At 39.6% G+C, this 19,378-nt stretch overlaps 2 protein-coding genes across 2 annotated transcripts in view; one reads left to right on the top strand and one right to left on the bottom strand.

Annotated features, from left to right (window-relative positions):
* ANGPTL1 (angiopoietin like 1) overlaps positions 1 to 15,931 on the top strand; it is a 23,871-nt gene extending 7,940 nt beyond the window's left edge. Inside the window, exons 3-5 of the mRNA XM_006142295.2 lie at positions 11,318 to 11,511; positions 13,759 to 14,029; positions 15,283 to 15,931. Coding sequence (XP_006142357.1) covers positions 11,318 to 11,511; positions 13,759 to 14,029; positions 15,283 to 15,470 — 653 coding nt within the window. The 3' untranslated portion in view covers positions 15,471 to 15,931. The remainder of the gene's footprint in view (positions 1 to 11,317; positions 11,512 to 13,758; positions 14,030 to 15,282) is intronic.
* The window catches only part of RALGPS2 (Ral GEF with PH domain and SH3 binding motif 2), a gene marked incomplete at its 3' end in the record, with an annotated part of 209,674 nt that overhangs the window by 52,845 nt on the left and 137,451 nt on the right, over positions 1 to 19,378 (bottom strand). The window lies entirely within an intron of this gene.

Raw genomic sequence — 19,378 nt, 5'->3', positions numbered from 1 at the left:
AAGATCCCGAGAGGAGAATGGAGGAGAAGAGATTGTGGCGTGGCCATCCCTTCTTGGGGGTGATTTCTCGCTTTCTATCTCTCTGTCTCTCTCTGTTTTCTAGCAAGTGACATGTGCCCTATAGAAAAAACTCTCAAAAAAAAAAAAAAAAAAAAAAGAGAGAAAAAAATACATTGGAAATATGAGCTTAATACATTTTATGATTTACGAAACAATGCTCATGAGAAATGTTTATTCTTTGTTTTGGTGACATACATTAACATTTTTATTTTTTAGTATCAAGAATTGAACTTAAAATATATTTCTTCTCCTAGCTCTAATGTTCTAGGACTTTATGAAAACTGCTGTATTCTCTGAAACAAACAGTCTTCTCTCCAAATTCTCACAATCTAGGTGACCATCACTGAGACAGAAAGAGTGCATGACCCACTCTCATCTTAGAGTCCTGCCACACGCCCATGCTATCAGCCTTCAGCTAGGCCCTCCCTCCCGCTCGACAAACTTTATTTTTCTCTTACTTCATTTACCATATCCTTACCAAAAGCTTTGCTTGTACTCTCATCAAGCCTGTCATTATGCTGCCGTACTTCAACTCTCCGCGTCACTCCTCTGCGGCTGACCAAGAGGAGGTCTAACCAGGTCCTGGGGTCTTTGCTCTTTCCTAGCTTGAACTTCTGCATAAAATCCATGCTTTCTTGCCCTCATCCTAAGAAGAAAAGGTATCCTCTACTGTCTTCCAAGGTAACAAATATTTTTACCAAGTTTTCATTACCATAAGAAAATCTTTGCATTATCTTCCTAGGTTCTTTAACTATTTTCAAATTTCATTCCTTTCTGCATTCAGTATCAGTCGCTGATAGAGATGCCCAGAAAACAAAGATGAATCATACTTATGTCTGTCTCAGTTTAGTAAGCGATCTGCCAACTTTCAGAATGAGTACTTCACATTTATTTCACAACTGCATCCATTTTCTCATAAGCTGTTCTCCCGATTCCTGTATAAGCTGTTTTTCTTCTTAGAGTGGAAATGTCCAAAAGGAAAACACAAGTCAGTCAGTCACAGTTCACTCACTCGTTGAAAAGCAAGACATGGGAACCAGCAGTTAGCGTAATGGCTATGTCGCTGGACTCCCACGTAGTCGACCACGGTTCGTGTCCCGGACCCGGTGGCTTAAAACTCACGCTGGGCGCGTGTGCGTGCATGCCCAAGATCCCGAGAGGAGAATGGAGGAGAAGGGATTGCGGCGTGACCATCCCCCAGGGGGGTGATTTCTCGCTTTCTGTCTCTATGTCTCTCTCTGTCTGTCTGGCGAGCGCACGTGCCCTACAGTGAAAATCTCTCCAAAAAAAAAAAAAAAAAGGCAAGACATAAAATTGTACATAGACAGTAATTTAAAACAATAGCAGGAAACTATAGAATAAAGAAAAAACCCCCCAAAAAACCCACCACACATCCCAAGTGGACTGTGTCTGCGGCCGTGGACACTGCTGACGCCCACCTCACTGCTCTCCTGAATCTCCACAGTACAACATTCCCACACCGACTTCCCTAGGTCCTACCTGGGCATCTCTTTCACTCTATGCCTGGAACAGGCTTTCTTCAAGTTTTTCTATTTTAGAAGTCTCATACACCTGCAAGGCTTCAAGTATCACCATTGCTCAGAGGGCTAATGGAGCTCTGCCTCCTGATTCCAACCAAGGCTGATGCCTGCATTTGGATATTCTACCACCTCACACCTACTGCTTCCTTTACTGAAATGCCTTCCTTCAGCTGATCTGTCAACTTAGCAGATTTTTAGACTTAACTCAAATAATACCTTTAATGTTATGACTTCCCAGGTTCAAACATACCTTGATGGCCCTTTCCCCAAATCACTGAATATTGAATATTACGTATTACAATGAAGTTATATATCTATATGTCTGTCTCTCTGCTGCTCTGAATGGTTCTAGGAGACAGGGAACTGGTACAGCATTCAGCATATTGCAGGATCTTGAGGAGGAATGAACAAGTAAAACCTAAAACAAGCTCTTAAACTAGCATTCCCATTTTTTAAATAATAAGGAAATTATTATAACAGTAATACACATTTACTAAAGAAGATTTAGACAATACCAATAAACTTAAAAAAAAAAGTCTCATAGAATATTTAAATACTCAGAAGTAAACACAGTTACTATTTTGGCAATAGTCTCCAGATCTTTTTTTTTTTTTTTCCTTTCATAAACAATTTATATGCTTTTTTTCTTAACAAAGTTTTTTTTTTTTTTTTTTTTTGCTATAGGGTGTGTTTTCCAGAGACTCAGAGAGAGATATATAGAGAGAAAGTGAAAAATCACCCACCCCCCAAGGGATGGCCAAGCCACAATCCCTTCTCCTCCATTCTCCTCTCAGGATTTTGGGCACGCACGCACACGCACCTGGCGTGAGTTTCATGCACTGGGTCCAGGACTGAAACCACGGTCGCCTATGTGGAAGCCCAGTGTCTTAAACCACCATGTCACCTGCTGGTCCCATAATTAACATTCCTATAATTTTTAAACATATCTTTTTTCTCCTCTATGTATTTCTGTGATTATATGCTTAGGATCCACTTCTGTAAGTAAAGTTGATGAATCAAACGGTTTTCACTTCTCTATTCTGATTTACGTTACCACCCATTTCGGACATAGCTCGGCTCATTTTGACACTGCCCACCTGCCCCATACACAGTCATCCGAATGCTGTCTCTCTGTAGTGTCTCATGTATGTGCCCCTCACTTATGTTCAGAGCCAGAACGCTAACTTGGATTCAAATGATCCATGGCAGCATTGAAGAGATGGAGGCTTGCTGGGTTACTAGCTGTGTGACCTTGAAGAGGGAGTGAAATTTCTGTGCCTCAGTTTTCTTACTTGTAAAATGGGAATAATACTGCCTATTTCACTAAGTTCAACACTTGAAGACTGCTTAGAATAGTACCTGGTACTTAATAAGCAAGCTGCTATTTAAAAAACTCTAGTCTGCCAACTAGTCTATTTTCTCTATTAAAATAGATGAGAAAGTCTTAAAAAAAAAAGTCCATGATAAATACGTATCCTACAAAAACTGTAAGTAGAGTTGAAATTTTTTGCACCAAAATAAACGTGTACATTAATTCCATTTATCCATACTTTTTGAAGTCGTCTTATATTCTACACTGCCTAAACGTCAGACTTGTTGCTACAGTGCATTTGTGTTCACCATAGAGAGACAGAGAGACAGACAGGGAAAAAGGCAGCTCCCAGTGGGGCATGGTCACACCCCAATCTCTTCTCCACTGCTCCATCCTGTCAGGTCTTTAGGCACACCCATGTGGTGTTTTTTTTAAAGCAACTGGGCCTGGGATTTGAAACACATGGTTGGCCACATGAGATCCAGCTTCTTTAACTTCAGCTCCAGGACCAGCCAGGGTCTATCTTCTTAAACTACTCCCACATAGCACACTTCTGCTTGGCAGTTACCCAATGCAAATAGGGAAAGTTCGATTTGCTTAGTCTGACTAAGAATAATATCTTCCTCTAAACAATCAAACTCACTCCACTAGCTTTGCTTCCATTAGTTTCCTTCATAAAAAACATTTGCTTTAATAAAATGAACCTACTTATTTCTTCTATATTTTTTCTTTTTTTTTTTTTTACTGCCTGAGGATGAGTGCACTCGTCAGAGTGATAATCCCCCAGCGGGGCATGGGTGTGCTGCAACCCCCTTCCTCCATTTCTCTTTCCCATCAGGATTCAGGGTAGGCACGCACACACACTTAGTCCAGCCGTTTTTCAAGCTGCCAGGGCCAGGATTCAATCTATTTGGTCATGGGGGTCTGGTTCCCTCAATCCCTGTGCTACAGGCCAGCCCGCTCCTAAATATTTTTCATGCTTTTTGTCTATTCAAATTATAAGGCTAAGGAACCAGCAGTTAGCGTAATGGCTATGTTGCTGAACTCCCGTGTAGCTGACTGTGGTTTGAGTCCCGGACCCGGTGGCTTAAGCTCATACTGGGCGTGTATGCAGGCATGCCCAGGATCCCGAGAGGAGAATGGAGGAGAAGGGATTGCGGCATGGCCATCCCCCTGGGGGGTGACTTCTTGCTTTCTGTCTCTCTGTCTCTGTCTTTCTGGTGAGCACACACACCCTTTAGCAAAAAAAAAACCTCTACCAAAAAAAGAGAGTAAATTGTAAGGCTAAGACCAAATAAGTAAGTAAATAAATAAAGTTACAACCCTTTCTTGGAGCCTTTGTTTAGCCTCACAGGTTTGAAATGATTGGTCCTCTGCAGAAACATCTCCACTTTCTGAAACACATGCTCAATGGTGTGTATTCCCTCTTGACATGTGCACACAGTATACCTCAGTAAAATACCCTCCTACTGTATTATGAGTTCCTTCCTGGCAAGTGAACGCTGTTTCTTATACGCAGCTCTAAATAAAGGTTAGCTGATTTGATCACATTTTTATAGAGCTTCTTAAAGAAAATGTGGGGAGAAAAGGTATGGAAGACAACTGTAGACATCAGAGACAGTGTGAGAAGAGGGTGGGAAACGGCAGAGGTAAATATGTGTGTGTGTGTGTGTGTGTGTGTGTAGTATCTATCTATCTATGAAGCTAGAAATGGAAAATTATTGACGATAACATGCATGATTAAGCCACTATGCAGTATATTCTGGATGGGAAACCACATTTTGTGTGCTGTGATGATGCTTAGGGGATGAATGTAAATTAATTAATTAAAAAAAAGTTTCAGGAGAAACAAAAAAGATGTCATTCCAAAGATATTCATGAAAGTCTTTAATCCATTACATCATACTGAATTTGCTCTTTTCACTATTTTACTCATAGCAGCGCAACAGGCCAGAGTAGCATTAAATTAGTTAAATGATTCTCATTATTCTTATCCTCAAGCCCTTGAATTCCAAAGATGTGAATGTAATGATCCAATGGGTATAGAAAGAGAAATATTTTTCATGTCCTTTAAAATGTTTGGGTATAATTTTGATGAATATAACTTATCAGTATGGTAGTTTGCATATAGAATTTATAAACCTAATTAAGATGTGTAAGACTTTTAAAAATAATTAATAATAATAATTATTATTTAATTTGATATGTGAGAGAGAGAGAATATAAGAAAGCAAGCTACCAGCCCTGGGACTTGAATCATGGTCTGCCACCTTAACCACCGTACCATGTGCCACCCTGATGTGTAAGACTTTAGAAAACTGATAAGGTGTATAATTATGTGAGTACAGAGACAACTGCTGTGGAATATTCCCAATCTTAAGTACATAGTATCACCAGTTCCATTAGGTTGCTGGGAAACTCAGCTTTTCTATGTAAAAATGCATCATGACTTTCTTGACAACCCAACTGCATAAATGATTATTCATATATTTTTATACTGAAAACTAAGAAAATGCTTATACAAAATAAGATGTAAGAGTTCCAGGTTTTATTATATACCTGGGCTTTAGTATTAAAAGACAAAATCTAGTGTTATAGAACAAATCCCATGTTAGGAATTTAGCACATCAAAAGTCTCCCTAAACATTGGTTTAATGAGATAATGCTGTATACATCCTAATAAACCAATCACCTTGCCCCTTGGGTAATTGCCTTGCCCGTTTCTGTTTTCTCATTTGTTTGGTGGGAAAGCTTGTTGGACTGATTTTTTTTTTTAAGAATTATTTTTATTTAGGCTTTATTTCTTTATTTTAATTTGACCAGAGAGGGACAGAGTGATAGCGAAAGCAAGAAAGCAAACCACCCGGTCCAGGACTTGAACCGTGGTCAGCCATGTGGGAGTCCAGCGCCCTTAACCATCATGCCACCTGCTGGCCCCTGGACTGGATGATTTTAATCTTTTTCCAGTTTTAATACTCTGTGATTCTTACAAACAATGATAAACAGGTTTGCTATTTTTTTTCTATAATATCATTAATTTTTTTCATTTTTTTTTTGGAGAGGTTTTCACTATAGGGCGCGTGCGCTCGCCAGAAAGACAGAGAGAGACAGAGAGACAGAAAGCGAGAAATCACCCCCCAGGGGCGATGGCCACAGCACAATCCCTTCTCTTCCATTCTTCTCTCAGGATCCTGGGCACGCACGCACACGCGCCCAGTGTGAGTTTAAGCCACCAGGTCGACTACATGGGAGTCCAGCGACACCGACATTACGCTAACTGCTGATCCCTCATTAATTTTTAATTTGTATTATTTTTATGTTTCTCTGGGAAAAATGTCTAAATCTGTTTGGGCACTTGCACAGAAAGGGCAAAAGCAGATGGTTATTCCTGTACCATGGGTGTCTCAGGCACCAAGAAGTTAACCTTACTGTATTCTATATGAAGCAACATAGCCAGTCAAAAGTCTCTAAATGAGTACTGTAAAAAGAATACGCCAACCTCTGTTATTTTTTTTCTTCCTTTTTTTGGAGAGGTTTTTGCTATAGGGAGCGTGCACTCGCCAGACAGAGAGCGACAGAGAGACAGAAAGCGAGAAATCACCCCCCAGGGGGGGTGGTCATGCCACAATCCCTTCTCCGTTCTCCTCTTGGGATCCTGGGCACACACGCACACGTGCCTGGCGTGATTTTAGGCCACGGGGTGCGGGACTTGAACCACGGTCGACTACGTGGGAGTCCAGTGACACAGCCATTACGCTGTTGGTCCCCCAACCTCTATTATTTTAAAAGGTGTTCAATCAGTTGCAAAAAGACAACCAATATGATTCTATTCACTTAAGGTACTTAGAATAGTCAAAGTCATAAAGACAAAGAACAGAATGGTGCTTTCCAGTAGTTTGAGAGATGTGAATGGGGAATCTAATGGTTATAGTTCCAGTTCTGCAAGATGAAGAGAGTTCTGGAGATACATGGCAGTGACTGCTGCACAACACTGGGAATTTACTTCATGTTAAGGAACAGCACATTTAAAAATAGTTAAGATAGGGCCAGCAGCTGGCGTGGAGGTTAAGGAAGCCGGATCCCACCGGTTGACGTTGCGGTTTGAGTTCTGGACCCAGTAGGTTGGAAATCGTGCTAGGTGTGTGTACGTGCATGCCCAGAATCATGAATGGAGAATGGAGAAATTCTCTCTCTCTCTCTCTTTAGTGAACAGGAGTGCTCTATAGTAATAAATTGTATAAATAAATTTTTAAAAGGTTAAGATAGGAAATTTTATGTTGTATATGTCTACCATAATTTTTAAAAAGAAGTTATAATGACACTTCTTTTCTTTCTTTTTTTTAAGAGAGATTTTTTTTTTTTTTTTTTTTTCAATAGGGCACCTCTGGAGAGACAGAGAGAGAGAGAAAGAAAGTGAAAAATTACTCCCTGGGGGGATGGCCACACCACAATCCCTTCTCCTCCATTATCCTTGCAGGATCTTGGACATGCATGCACATGTGCTCCGTTTGAGTTTCAAGGCACTGGGCTCGAGACTCAAAACGCAGCTGATTATGTGGGAGTCCAGCAACGTAACCACTACATCATCCGCTGGTCCCATGACAGGAAAGCTTACGTTTTCTTTTAAAATGGCTATAAGGAAAATGCATTGAAAAATGAAACAAACATTTATAGAAAATGAAGTAATTTTTTAGTTAAAAAATTTTTTTTGAAAACATTACCTTCTCTCTACCTTAAAAACAAAGTGTCTCAAAATAGATACACCAAAATTTTTACTTTTTTCAAAGAGTGTACATATAAAAACAAGTTCATTCCTTGTAGGTGAGTGGAGTTGCGAAGTTCTATCGGTGTGTGAGAGCACAGATCTGAGTATCAGGAAACCTGGACCCTGGCAAGGCTTTTCCTCGGCTCCTCTCCTAGGAGCCTCTTTTGAAAGAGACTGCTGTGAGGACTGGATGAGGTGATGCATGTAAAACGCTTTGCATATCATCTGACCATCACTAATTATTATGGTTTTTTTTTTTTTTTTTTAGTGTATGTACTTTTTCCTTTATGTGATTTGTCTTGTTACATTAGATATATGGGGGCATAAAAGGTAAGCTAAAAAAGTTAAATTTGAAAAGCTATCATTAGAAAGTAAAAATGTGCTTGGATGACATGGTGGTTAAGGCACTGGATGCTCCCACCTGGTTGATCACAGTTCAAATCCTGGACCTGGTGGCTTGCTTTCTCACCTTCTCTCTCTCTGTGTGTGTGTGTTGGTGTGTGTGTGTGTGTGTGCGTGTGTGTGTGTCTAGTCAAATTAAAAATTAGTGAATGAATGAATAAAGTTAAATAAATAATTTAAAAAAAAGAAAGTAAAAATGGGCGTTTTAGTGGTAGGCTTATTTTAAATCACCCAATATTTACCTTTTTGAAATGAGTTATAACGTTTTCTATTAAAACTTTTTTTAAAGGTACAATTATTATTATTTTTTTCTTTTGGAGAGGTTTTTGCTATAGGGCGCGTGTGCTCGCCAGACAGACAGGGAGAGACAGAGAGACAGAAATCGAGAAATCACCCCCCAGGGGGGATGGCCACACCGCAATCCCTTCTCCTCCATTCTCCTCTCGGGATCTTGGGCATGCACGCACACGTGCCCGGCGTTGAGTTTTAAGCCGGGTCCGGGACTCGAACTGCTGTCGACTACGTGGGAGTCCAGCGACATAGCCATTACACTAACTGGTGGTCTCAAGGTACAATTATTTTAACATTTAAAACAATCTAAACTAACAAGACTAGTTAAGCAAAGGGACTATTGAAATGTGACTGTATTAACAAGACACTGAGAACTCTAAATTGGTTCCCTCTTTTGTTTCTCCTATCACAGAGAGAACTGTCTTGTAATTTACGTAACTAAAAAGTTCCCTTTTTAGAAAAAGAACAGGTGTAGCTAAAGATGGCTCCCAGTAAATCTGCTATTCAAAGTATAAAATCCTTTCTCAAAATATGGGTTATAAAATGAAAAATACCTCTTGGAAAATAATGTGGTATTACTGGTCAATTTTTTTCTATGAATCAGATCTTAGTCTGCTATTGTGCTGGTAACAGAAATACCTGAGAATGGGTGCTTTTTAAAGACTACCGGTTTCGGGAACCAGCAGTTAGCGTAATGGCTATGTCGCTGGACTCCCACGTAGTCGACCGCGGTTCACGTCCCGGACCCGGTGGCTTAAAACTCACGCCGGGCGCGTGTGCGTACGTGCCCAAGATCCCGAGAGGAGAATGGAGGAGAAGGGATTGCGGCGTGACCATCCCCCCTGGGGGGTGATTTCTCGCTTTCTGTCTCTATGTCTCTCTCTGTCTGTCTGGCGAGCGCACGCGCCCTATAGCGAAAAAACCTCTCCAAAAAAAAAAAAAGACTACCGGTTTCTCTGGCTTCCAGTTCTGGTGGTTGGAAAGTCCAAAGGTGTGGGGCTGGTTTCAGGCTGGATGCCATGTCACATGGCCAACAGAGCAAAGGAGGGCAAACATACGCAGAGAGAGAGACCTGGAAACAGCCACTTTCCTTTTACAACACCTCACTCTCACAGCAACCAACCCCTTCTAACAAGGGCTAGGACCTACTCCATCTCATGAGACAGCACTAATCCATTCTTGAGGGTGATGCCTTCACATTCCCAACACTGCTGACAAGCCTCACCTCGTAAAGGTCTCATGCGGTCCTAATGCCACTGCTCTGGGAACACAATTCCAAAACATGAACCTCTGGGGGAGAAACCATTATCTAAACCATAATAAGAGCTATTAATTAAAGTCTGCTAGCCCTGTATAAACACTACACATCACATAACACAGAGAAGAGATAAACTACTTCAAATGCAATGTACACTATTTCTTGCTTTAAAAAAGTTTCTTGCTTTAAAAAGAATCCAAAAGTGTGTCACAGAATATAAGAGTATTTAAAAAGATTTCAAATGCAAGAACAAAGGTACTAAAATTCTCATTTTAGAAGAAAGGTACTTCTAGTCTATATCCTTCGTGCCATCATAAACAGATTCCTGAGGCATGTCAATTAATTTATTTCTGATAATAAGCAAATCAGCACATTAAATCTGACCTCTCAGGTACAAAACTGGTAATTTCCTATTAGCTTTTTAATAATTACTACTAAGCAATATTCTTTAAATTATAAAGAGAAGGCAGTAAAATAGCTAATATAGAAATAATTTGTAATTATAGAACAGAAAAAAATGAAGCCAGTGAGAATGAAGACACTTTTGTGCAGTGTTATTTATTACACTAAAAGTTGGACAAAAATCTCAAATGTCTCTCGTGACCTCGCTTCCGAGATGATGAAGACAAGAAGGAACATCGGCTGTGCCAAAAAGGGCCGCGGCCATGTGCAGTGTATTCGCTGCACGAACTGCGCCCGACGCGTGCCCGAGGACAAGGCTATTAAGTTCCTCGTCTAAAACAGCAGAGTCCGCAGCCGTCAGGGACATCTCCAAAGCAAGTGTCTTGGATGCCTGTGTGCTCCCCAAGCTGTATGTGAAGATGCATTGCTGTGTGAGTTGTGCCATTCAGAGCAAGGTAGTCAGGAACCGATCTCCTGAAGCTTGGAAGGACCTAACACCCCTACCTGGATTTAGACCTTGGGTGCTGCCCCTCGCCCTCCACCACAGCCCATATAAGAAGCCAAGTCTTTACGGACTGAAGAACTGTCTGTCCTCTGGGAAAAAATAAAACACCAATTATACATTAAAAAAATTAAAAAATAAAAATCTCAATGTCCACTGATAGAGGAATAAACACTGATATACCAGTGTCAAGGACTAGTACACAGTGAGTGCCAGAAGAAACTCTAGCTCCATGAAAATGACTGTTAAAATAACAAGAATCCAATTTCATATGTGTATCAGGATAATTATTAAAACCTATGTACATGGGCAAAAATATAAATGGTGAAAAGAGGAACAAGTTAATGTTCTGGGAAGTGGGGTTGGAGTAACACCTTTTTTCTTTTTTCTATAAGATGCATGCGTTCACCAGAGAGACAGAAAGAGAGACAGAGACAGAAAGTGAGAAATCACCTCCCAGGGGGATGACCATGTTGCAGTCCCTTCTCTTCTTCGGATTTTGGGCACACACACACATGCACAAGCACCCGGCGTGAGTTCTAAGCCACTGGGTCCGAGAGTCGAACAGCGGTTGACTATGCGGGAGGAGTCCAGAGACATAACCATTACACCATCTACTGGTCCCCCTTTTCTCTTTTTTCTAAATTTTTATAGTATCGTATATACAGTAGATAAAAAGTGTTTGTAAACAAAGGCACAAAAGTAAAGCTTTTGATTTAAAACTATTCTAATACGTTGGTTTTCATATTAAGTCTCATGGTAATCAGTGATATTTAAATTACAGGACCATTCAAAGACTGTCAGCAAGCAAAAGAAGCTGGACATTCAGTCAGTGGAATTTACATGATTAAGCCTGAACACAGCAATGGACCAATGCAGTTATGGTGTGAGAACAGTTTGGATCCTGGGGGTTGGACTGTTATTCAGAAAAGAATAGACGGCTCTGTCAATTTCTTCAGAAACTGGGAAAATTATAAGGTAAATAAATCAGTGATTCAGACCTGCGGGGGGCGGGGGGAGCAGCTCTTGCAATAGCAGCCAGTCCGAGTAACGCACAAGACACACAGTTAATAACCAGCCATACATTCTTCATTATCTACATCTGTTAAAAAGGCGACTCTCACTTCCAGTTTTGAACTCAAATCCTTCTGGGAAAAGAAATGTAATACACTGTAAAGTTATATGTGATTCAATATAATATAAACAAGATTATGATAATAATTAAAAATAAAAAAAAAGACTTAATGTTTGTATATTAAAATGTGCTAATGTTGCATTTGTAAGCATGCAAATAAAGAAAAATAAAAAATTATTAAAAAAATCAAAAGGAAAGTGATGATACATTTTAAAATGACCATTTGTCTGAATGACACATACTTTTTGCTAAAATTAGGAGTAATAATTCCATTTTCTAAGACAACTGCTTTTGTTTATGACCACATTTGTATCATTAAATATATCTAATAACGGAAAGTATGGGACTTCAAAAAAAAAAAAAAAAAAACCACAAAACACACGCACAAAAAAGCAGCAGCCCCTTTCTTTGACCAAACGCCTCTGATACCCCTACCACAGTGGTTTGGGTTTATGTCTCCGGACACCGGTGTGGCTGGGGCAGGGCAGACACCTAGATGGACACTGTGAGCATCCAAAAGGGACACATAGCATGTACCATTTCTAAAGCTTACCTAACTGTGGCACCCTACTTTGAGTATCTCAAGGGACTGATGTGTTCTACTCAAATAAACTTCTGGAACCCACTGAACTGGGCACTGTGGAGAGCTATGGCAGTGCCACTTCCCCTTCGAGCCAGTAGATCAAAGGAACCAGAATCATGTGATACCAATTCTGGAAAGATAAACAGCTGACCTTTGTTAACAAATATGCTGTTCAGAATGCTAATTTTATGGGTGGTATATGTGAGGGGATATAAAAAAGTCATAGAAAATGGAATTAAAATACAAGTTTATTTGGCACTGAAATTTTTTTGAAACCCATGTATAGGTTTTCCATAATACACATTTTCCAAGAACTTTTTGAGTACCCCTCATATATATATATATCCTTAGTTTAAAGATAGCAGATAGGAAAGGTTTTATTTTCTTAGATGGCTAATTCCCAGCTGGACACTATGAATTAGTCACTTAGGTAAAATTTTTTTTTTTTTTTTGAGAGGTTTTTGCTATAGGGCACGTGCGCTCGCCAGAGAGAGACATAGAGACAGAAAGCGAGAAATCACCCCCCAGGGGGGATGGTCACACCGCAATCCCTTCTCCTCCATTCTCCTCTCAGGATCTTGGGCACACACGCACACACGCCCTGCGTGAGTTTTAAGCCACCGGGTCCGGGACGCAAACCGCGGTCGACTACGTGGGAGTCCAGCGACATAGCCATTACTTACGCTAACTGCTGGTTCCCCACTTACGTAAAATTTTAAAGGTAGTTAAAGTGAGACATTATATCCATGTCAGAAGTTGTATACATTTCTAAACAAATAATTAGCATAAATGAGAGGAAAATTCTCCAACAAAACCTTCTTAAAGATACATTTAGAGTATTAATACCAGCTTTACCAAAATTATTTTGCTATACATCAGCAACATCGAAAGCTTACTGACAACAGAGTTCATTCTTTTTTTTTTCAAATATTCATTTACAATTTTTCAAAGTGGAAAATTTGAAGATGAATACTTTATCTTAACCAATTTTACTTATAATAGAAGTAAAGACGATAACCTGTTCTAAAATATCTTTTTTTTAGAAAGAGATTTTGTTACAGGGCAGGTGTGCTTGTCAGAGAGACAGAGAGTAAGAGAGAGACAGAAGCAAGCAATCACCCCCACGAAGGGATGACCATGCTGTAATTCCTTCTCCTCCATTCTCCTGTTGGGATTTTTGGGCACGCATGCACACATGTGCTCACTACTTGAATAGCTCACTAGTGTTTTCAGTAGCTATTAATAGATTTTTCTCTTTTCTTTTGTCTTATTTGTAGGGCTTGAGACTAGCTATACAAATAAATACTGAAATATTAATAGAAAGCAAAATAAAACAAAGTGACAGTGTGGAACTTATAGAAATCAGGAGACCGATTAAAACGGAAAGTACACATTACCACTTACACGGTCACTATCTTTATGCTACTGCACGTTTAAAACTGATCTATAAAAATACTCACTGTCCCTATACTTACTTACACACTCATGTTTCTTTGTTTATTTACAGAAAGGATTTGGAAACATTGATGGAGAATATTGGCTTGGACTGGAAAATATCTATATGCTTAGCAATCAAGATAATTACAAACTGCTGATTGAATTAGAAGACTGGAGTGATAAAAAAGTCTACGCAGAATATAGCAGCTTTCGGCTGGAACCTGAAAGTGAATTCTATAGACTGCGCCTGGGAACTTACCAGGGAAATGCAGGGGATTCTCTGATGTGGCATAACGGTAAACAATTCACCACACTGGACAGAGATAAAGATACGTATGCAGGTGAGTAAGAAAAAACTTTCATACTTCACAGAACCAATACCTTCTATGCATTATAAAGAATCTTGGTGTTAAAGTCTGCACTACTACAATCTGTCCAGAAAGGTCACTTTGGACACAAATGAAATATAACCTATTAAAAGACCTGTTAGGATCTCTTCTATAAGGGAATCCAACAGCGTGATCTCTGTGACAAACTAAGTTCTGGGGGATAAGGAGAACACAGACAGTTCTTTGGGAATAGCACTGGACTGCCTAGAATTTGTAACACACACTGGGACCTACCAGGGACCAGACACCGTTGTGGGTGCCAGGGATACAGCCCTGAAGAGAGTTCCTGCCCTTTGGAGCTTACTCTCTATGAAGGGGGAGAAAATGAATTCGCTAGGTAGCAGTAAGAATAGTAAAACCAAATAAGGGAAAAAAAATAACACCCAGTAAGGGAATGGCAAAGGATGTGGCAGCAAAGTCTGGGCTGGGTGAGGTTTATATGGGCCAGCCAGGAAAGGGTATTGGGAGAAGGTCGAATTTTGATAAAGACCTGTAAGGAGGGGGCAACCTGTTTGGATTACAGTGTAAGAATGTTTCTTAGAGAAACAGCCAGATAACTGTGCCATGTGGTATCAGAACCGCAGAAGAGGAGAAGTGAATGTTCTGAACCCTAACAAGGAGATTATGCAAAATGACTGATTTTTCTCCTCAGTTGTATCTTGGTCAGCAGCACACAGGTCTCTATTTTAATTTATTTCACACTGGCAAAAGAAGGTGAAAAGAGAGATCAAGACCATAATTTATGCCTTATTTGAAGAAACCCATTTGTTTGCTGCTAGTGCTGTTTCATACTATCTGTTGCTATCTTATTTTGAGAATTCAATCCCCCCCCATTTTACCCTCTTCTTTAGCCACTCTATAATCTTTCTTCCTAAATCTTTTCTTTTGTATCTCTCACATATACAGTGTTTGTATTTTATTTACTATGCTACCTAAAAAATAAAATCTTTTGAAAAAAGCATGTATTAAGCAGGTAAAGAACAAGATTAAAAAAAAGAAAGAAACTCAAGAGATCTTTCAACTAGTTGATGCAAGAACAATAGAATAAATGTCATAAAAACAAAACTACTCGGATAAAGGTAACTGAAATGAGTAAAGAAAGTTCAAATTAAATTGTTCCAAAGGTAGACTAAATTTTTAATGGTTTGCAGAGTACCATGTTTAGAAGAAATGCTCACTTTGATATCTGTGTTTTTCCCTCAAAGGAAACTGCGCCCACTTTCATAAAGGAGGCTGGTGGTACAACGCCTGTGCACATTCCAACCTTAACGGAGTGTGGTACAGAGGGGGCCACTACAGGAGCAAGCACCAGGATGGGATTTTCTGGGCTGAATACAGAGGCGGGTCCTACTCCTTAAGAGCAGTTCAGATGATGATCAAGCCCATTGACTGAGGAGAGATCATTTCCAATTTAAAGGACATAGATTCTCTGTTTTTCAGTTCCTAAAAACGTAAATGTTACATGTATTAAAAAAAAAAGTGCACAATCTATTTCTATAGATACAGTTTTAAAAATCAATTTTGCTGTAACTAAAAAAAGGAGGCTTATGAAGTTTCATGTTCCTTCACTATACTGCAGGAGATTATTTGTATTCATATCCTAGTTATTTTAAAAATTATATTGATGAATTACAAAGTGTTTTCTAAAATGTGAATAATGGCCACAATGTAAAACAAATACTTGCTTTATTTTAAATCAAGACTGAATACATGTTCAAGATATGTAACAATTTATTTAAAAACTATGAGACTGTTCTAACTTCCAATGAAAAAAGAATTTTAATATTTCAGCCAAATAATGCATTTTATTTATAAAAATAAAGACAGGAAATTAGAGAGAACCTCTAGTTTTGCCAACAGAAAATATGTTTTCTAATGAATAAAGGTTATTTCAAATTGAATTTGTGCATTCCATTATGTAATGATTAAATATGAATTTTTAACATTATTCTAGGTTGATTTTCTAAAAAGAAATGACTCACAGTATTAAAATACATACCATTTTAAAAACAGAAAATGAACAAGTAATGCATGAATTATTTAAATGGTCAATTTAGAAAAACAAATACCAGTGGAATTTCTCATTATTACCTTCATGCAAATGCTGAACACCAAAATCTCCTGAGATATATTTTATGTAGTTATAAAATTGGCAAAATATTGAAATTACAAAAATGCAGAATATTTACTATGCCAATGCTTTTACAGATCAGAATTATAATTACAAGTGTTATTTATTAATGCTTTATTTTCTATACTTACTATATTCTTATTTTTAAAAAAACCTGTCAAGTCAGAAAGCTTACACAGCTTCACGAGCAGTGCTGTATACTTGCAGGTGGGACTAAACCAACTTTAAGGGACTGTCAGATGGTCTTTCCCTCCATGGAGGATTCAACAGCTTCACTGCAGAATCAACAGGGCCTTGGCTAGTCCAAACTGCAAATTCCATTCCACAGTGTGTGTGACTAATGCTTAGCCTCACACCGTCTTGAACTCATCTCTAAAATCAACAGTTTCATTAGTGACCATCTGGAACAACTTCCTTCCAGAAATAAATTCACTGCTTAGAGTAGATCTTTCCTTAATTGATTTGTGAGGCTAACATTTTAAAGAAAGCTCATGAGACTTTTGATCAATCAAGCAAAAAAGAAAATATAACTAAATAGAACTAAAATGTGTGAGGCCAATTGTCCAGAAGAATGGCTTGATCTGAAAACAAGCACCTGAACAAGTCAAGTCCATTAATATGACCAGTGATGTTCATCTGACACATCTCAAAATAAAACTTCTGGTGAAAAGAAGAGAACGTCCAAATCTTACAGTGGCACTATTCTTTATTTTACCTGTGGTCATCTTAGAATGGTTTTGAAGCTCATCTCCACTATTCCCAGAACAACAATAACAAAACAACAAACATTCTGCTGTAAGATTTCTGGGAGAGATTAGGTATCTTATTGTTATACTAAATCTTAACTGAAAAAAGCTTTACTAATTAATGCATCCAGATCATTTATTGTCTGAACTACAGCATTTCACTTAAATAACCAAACCCGATCAAGGGCAAGTCTTAGAGAACTTTCACAGAATATTATTAAAACTAGAATAATGTGAAAGTCAACATACAAACTAGAAAACTGGGTTGAATGTTAAACTGCTTTAGTTAACGGGCCCATTTACGTTCATAGAGCTGCTATAGCTCTGCAGTTCCTAGGGCGTTTAAGAATAACCTGGGCAGGGCCAGCAGATGGCGTAGCGGTTACATCACTGAACTCCCACAAGGCTGACAGCGGTTTGAGTACTGGACCTGGTGGACACTGGACATATATGAGTGCGTGCCCAAGATCTGGGAAGAGAATGGAGGAGAAGGGTTGAAGCATGGTCATCCACCCTGGGGAGTGATTTCTCACTTTCCTTCTCACTGTCTACTGTCTCTTTCTTCTCTTCTCCCTGCCTCCACCCCCAGGGAGCACACACACCCTAAGGCAAAAGCCTCTTAAAAAAAAAAAAAAAAGAAGAAGGATAGCCCAGGCAACTAAGTTTCTTGAGAGGAGAATAAGAGGCAGTACCGTATCATGGTTAGTGTAAGCGCTACAGTCACAAGTGCTTGTGTTTGCGGCCCAGATCTACCACTTGCTAGCTGTGTTAGTACTAGAGGCAACATACTCACAATAACTCAGTTTTCTTTTCTATAAAATGGGGATAACAGCACTTAGCTTGCATAGTTACGGTGAAGATCAGATAAGGCAATATATATAAAACATTCAGAATGATGCCTGACATTTACAAATATCAGTAAATTCCAGCTATCATATTGTTACTACTTATCTGTGTACTTTCCGCAATACCAATCATGACACCTTGCATAGAGCTGGTGACCAATAAATGTGTTAAAATAAGCAGCATCCAAGCTTCCAGGCACAAATCACACTGATTCATGATTTCCACTTGGAAACCTAATATAGCTGTGCCAGCTGTTAAAGATGCTAGAACATAAAAAGATGAAAAGTCAAGGGACCAGCAATTAGTGTAATGGCTATGTCACTGGACTCCCATGTAGTCGACTGCGGTTCGCGTCCCGGACACAGTGGCTTGAAATTCACGCTGGGTGCGAGTGCGTGCGTGCCCAAGATCCCGAGAAGAGAACGGAGAAGAAGGGGTTGCGGCGTGGCCATCTCCCCGCGGAGTGATTTCTCGCTTTCTGTATCTCTGTCTGTCTGGCGAGTGCACACGCCCTATAACAAAAACCTCTCTTAAAAAAAAAAAAAAAAAAGGTCAAGGCAAGGATAGTCACAGTAGCAATTTCACCCTAAAGAGAATAGGTTAAGTCAGTTGTAGTTACTGTGTAGGTTATGTAGGTACAAAGATGTGGCCATCTTACCTTCAGCAAAATTGAGGTATAACTGCCTTAGAGCAGGCTTAAAGTAAGATTTAACCCCCCACCCCCCCATTTCCTAGAAGGTCCATGAACTTGCCAGAGAGACAGAAAGCAAGACAAGGAACGTGAAAAAAGCAGCCTCCATGGGGGATGTCACACTGCAATCCCCTCTCCTTTACCTCCCCTTTCAGGATTTTGGACACACATGCACACGTACCAGTGTGTTTTTCAAGCTGTCAGGCCTGGCACCCTAACTGCAGTCAGCTACAAAGGGTCCAGCTGGCCTCACCACCATACCACTAGCTGGCTTAAAAGATTCTCTATATTACTGTTAATAATAAAATAAAATTTACTGGATCAACAGTTAGCATAATGGCTATGTCGCTAGACCTCCATGTAGTCGACCATGGTTCAAGTCCAGGACCCAGTGGCTTAAAATCACGCCAGGCATGTGTGTGTGCATGCTCAAGATCCCGAGAGGAGAATAGAGGAGAAGAGATTGTGGCGTGGCCATGCCCCCTGGGAGTTGATTTCTCACTTTCTCTCTCTCTCTCTTTCTGGTGAGCGCACGCACCCTATAGCAAAAACCTCTCCAAAAAAAGAAAAAATAAATAAATTTATTAAATTTACCCTACAAAAGATTTAGACTCTATTTTGTATGCACTGAAAGGCCATCAATTTCTAGGACACTTGGTCTCTCTCTTTTTTTAAAGAGAGATTTTTGCTATAGGGCATGTGCGCTTGCTACAGAGACAGAGAGACAGAAGGAGAAAAATCACCCCCTGTGGAGATGGTCACCCCACAATCCCTTCTCCTCCATTCTCCTCTTGGGATCTTTGGTATGCATACATACGTGCCTGGTCTGAGTTTTAAGTTGACAGGTCTGGGACTCGAACAGTGATCGACTATGTAGGAGTCCAAAG

This window comes from Tupaia chinensis, unplaced genomic scaffold (assembly GCF_000334495.1).
Source record: "Tupaia chinensis unplaced genomic scaffold, TupChi_1.0 Scaffold000074_1, whole genome shotgun sequence".
Taxonomy (NCBI): Eukaryota; Metazoa; Chordata; class Mammalia; order Scandentia; family Tupaiidae; genus Tupaia; species Tupaia belangeri.
The sequence above is the reverse complement of the archived record's forward strand: the minus strand, read 5'-3'. Positions and strand labels throughout refer to the sequence as shown.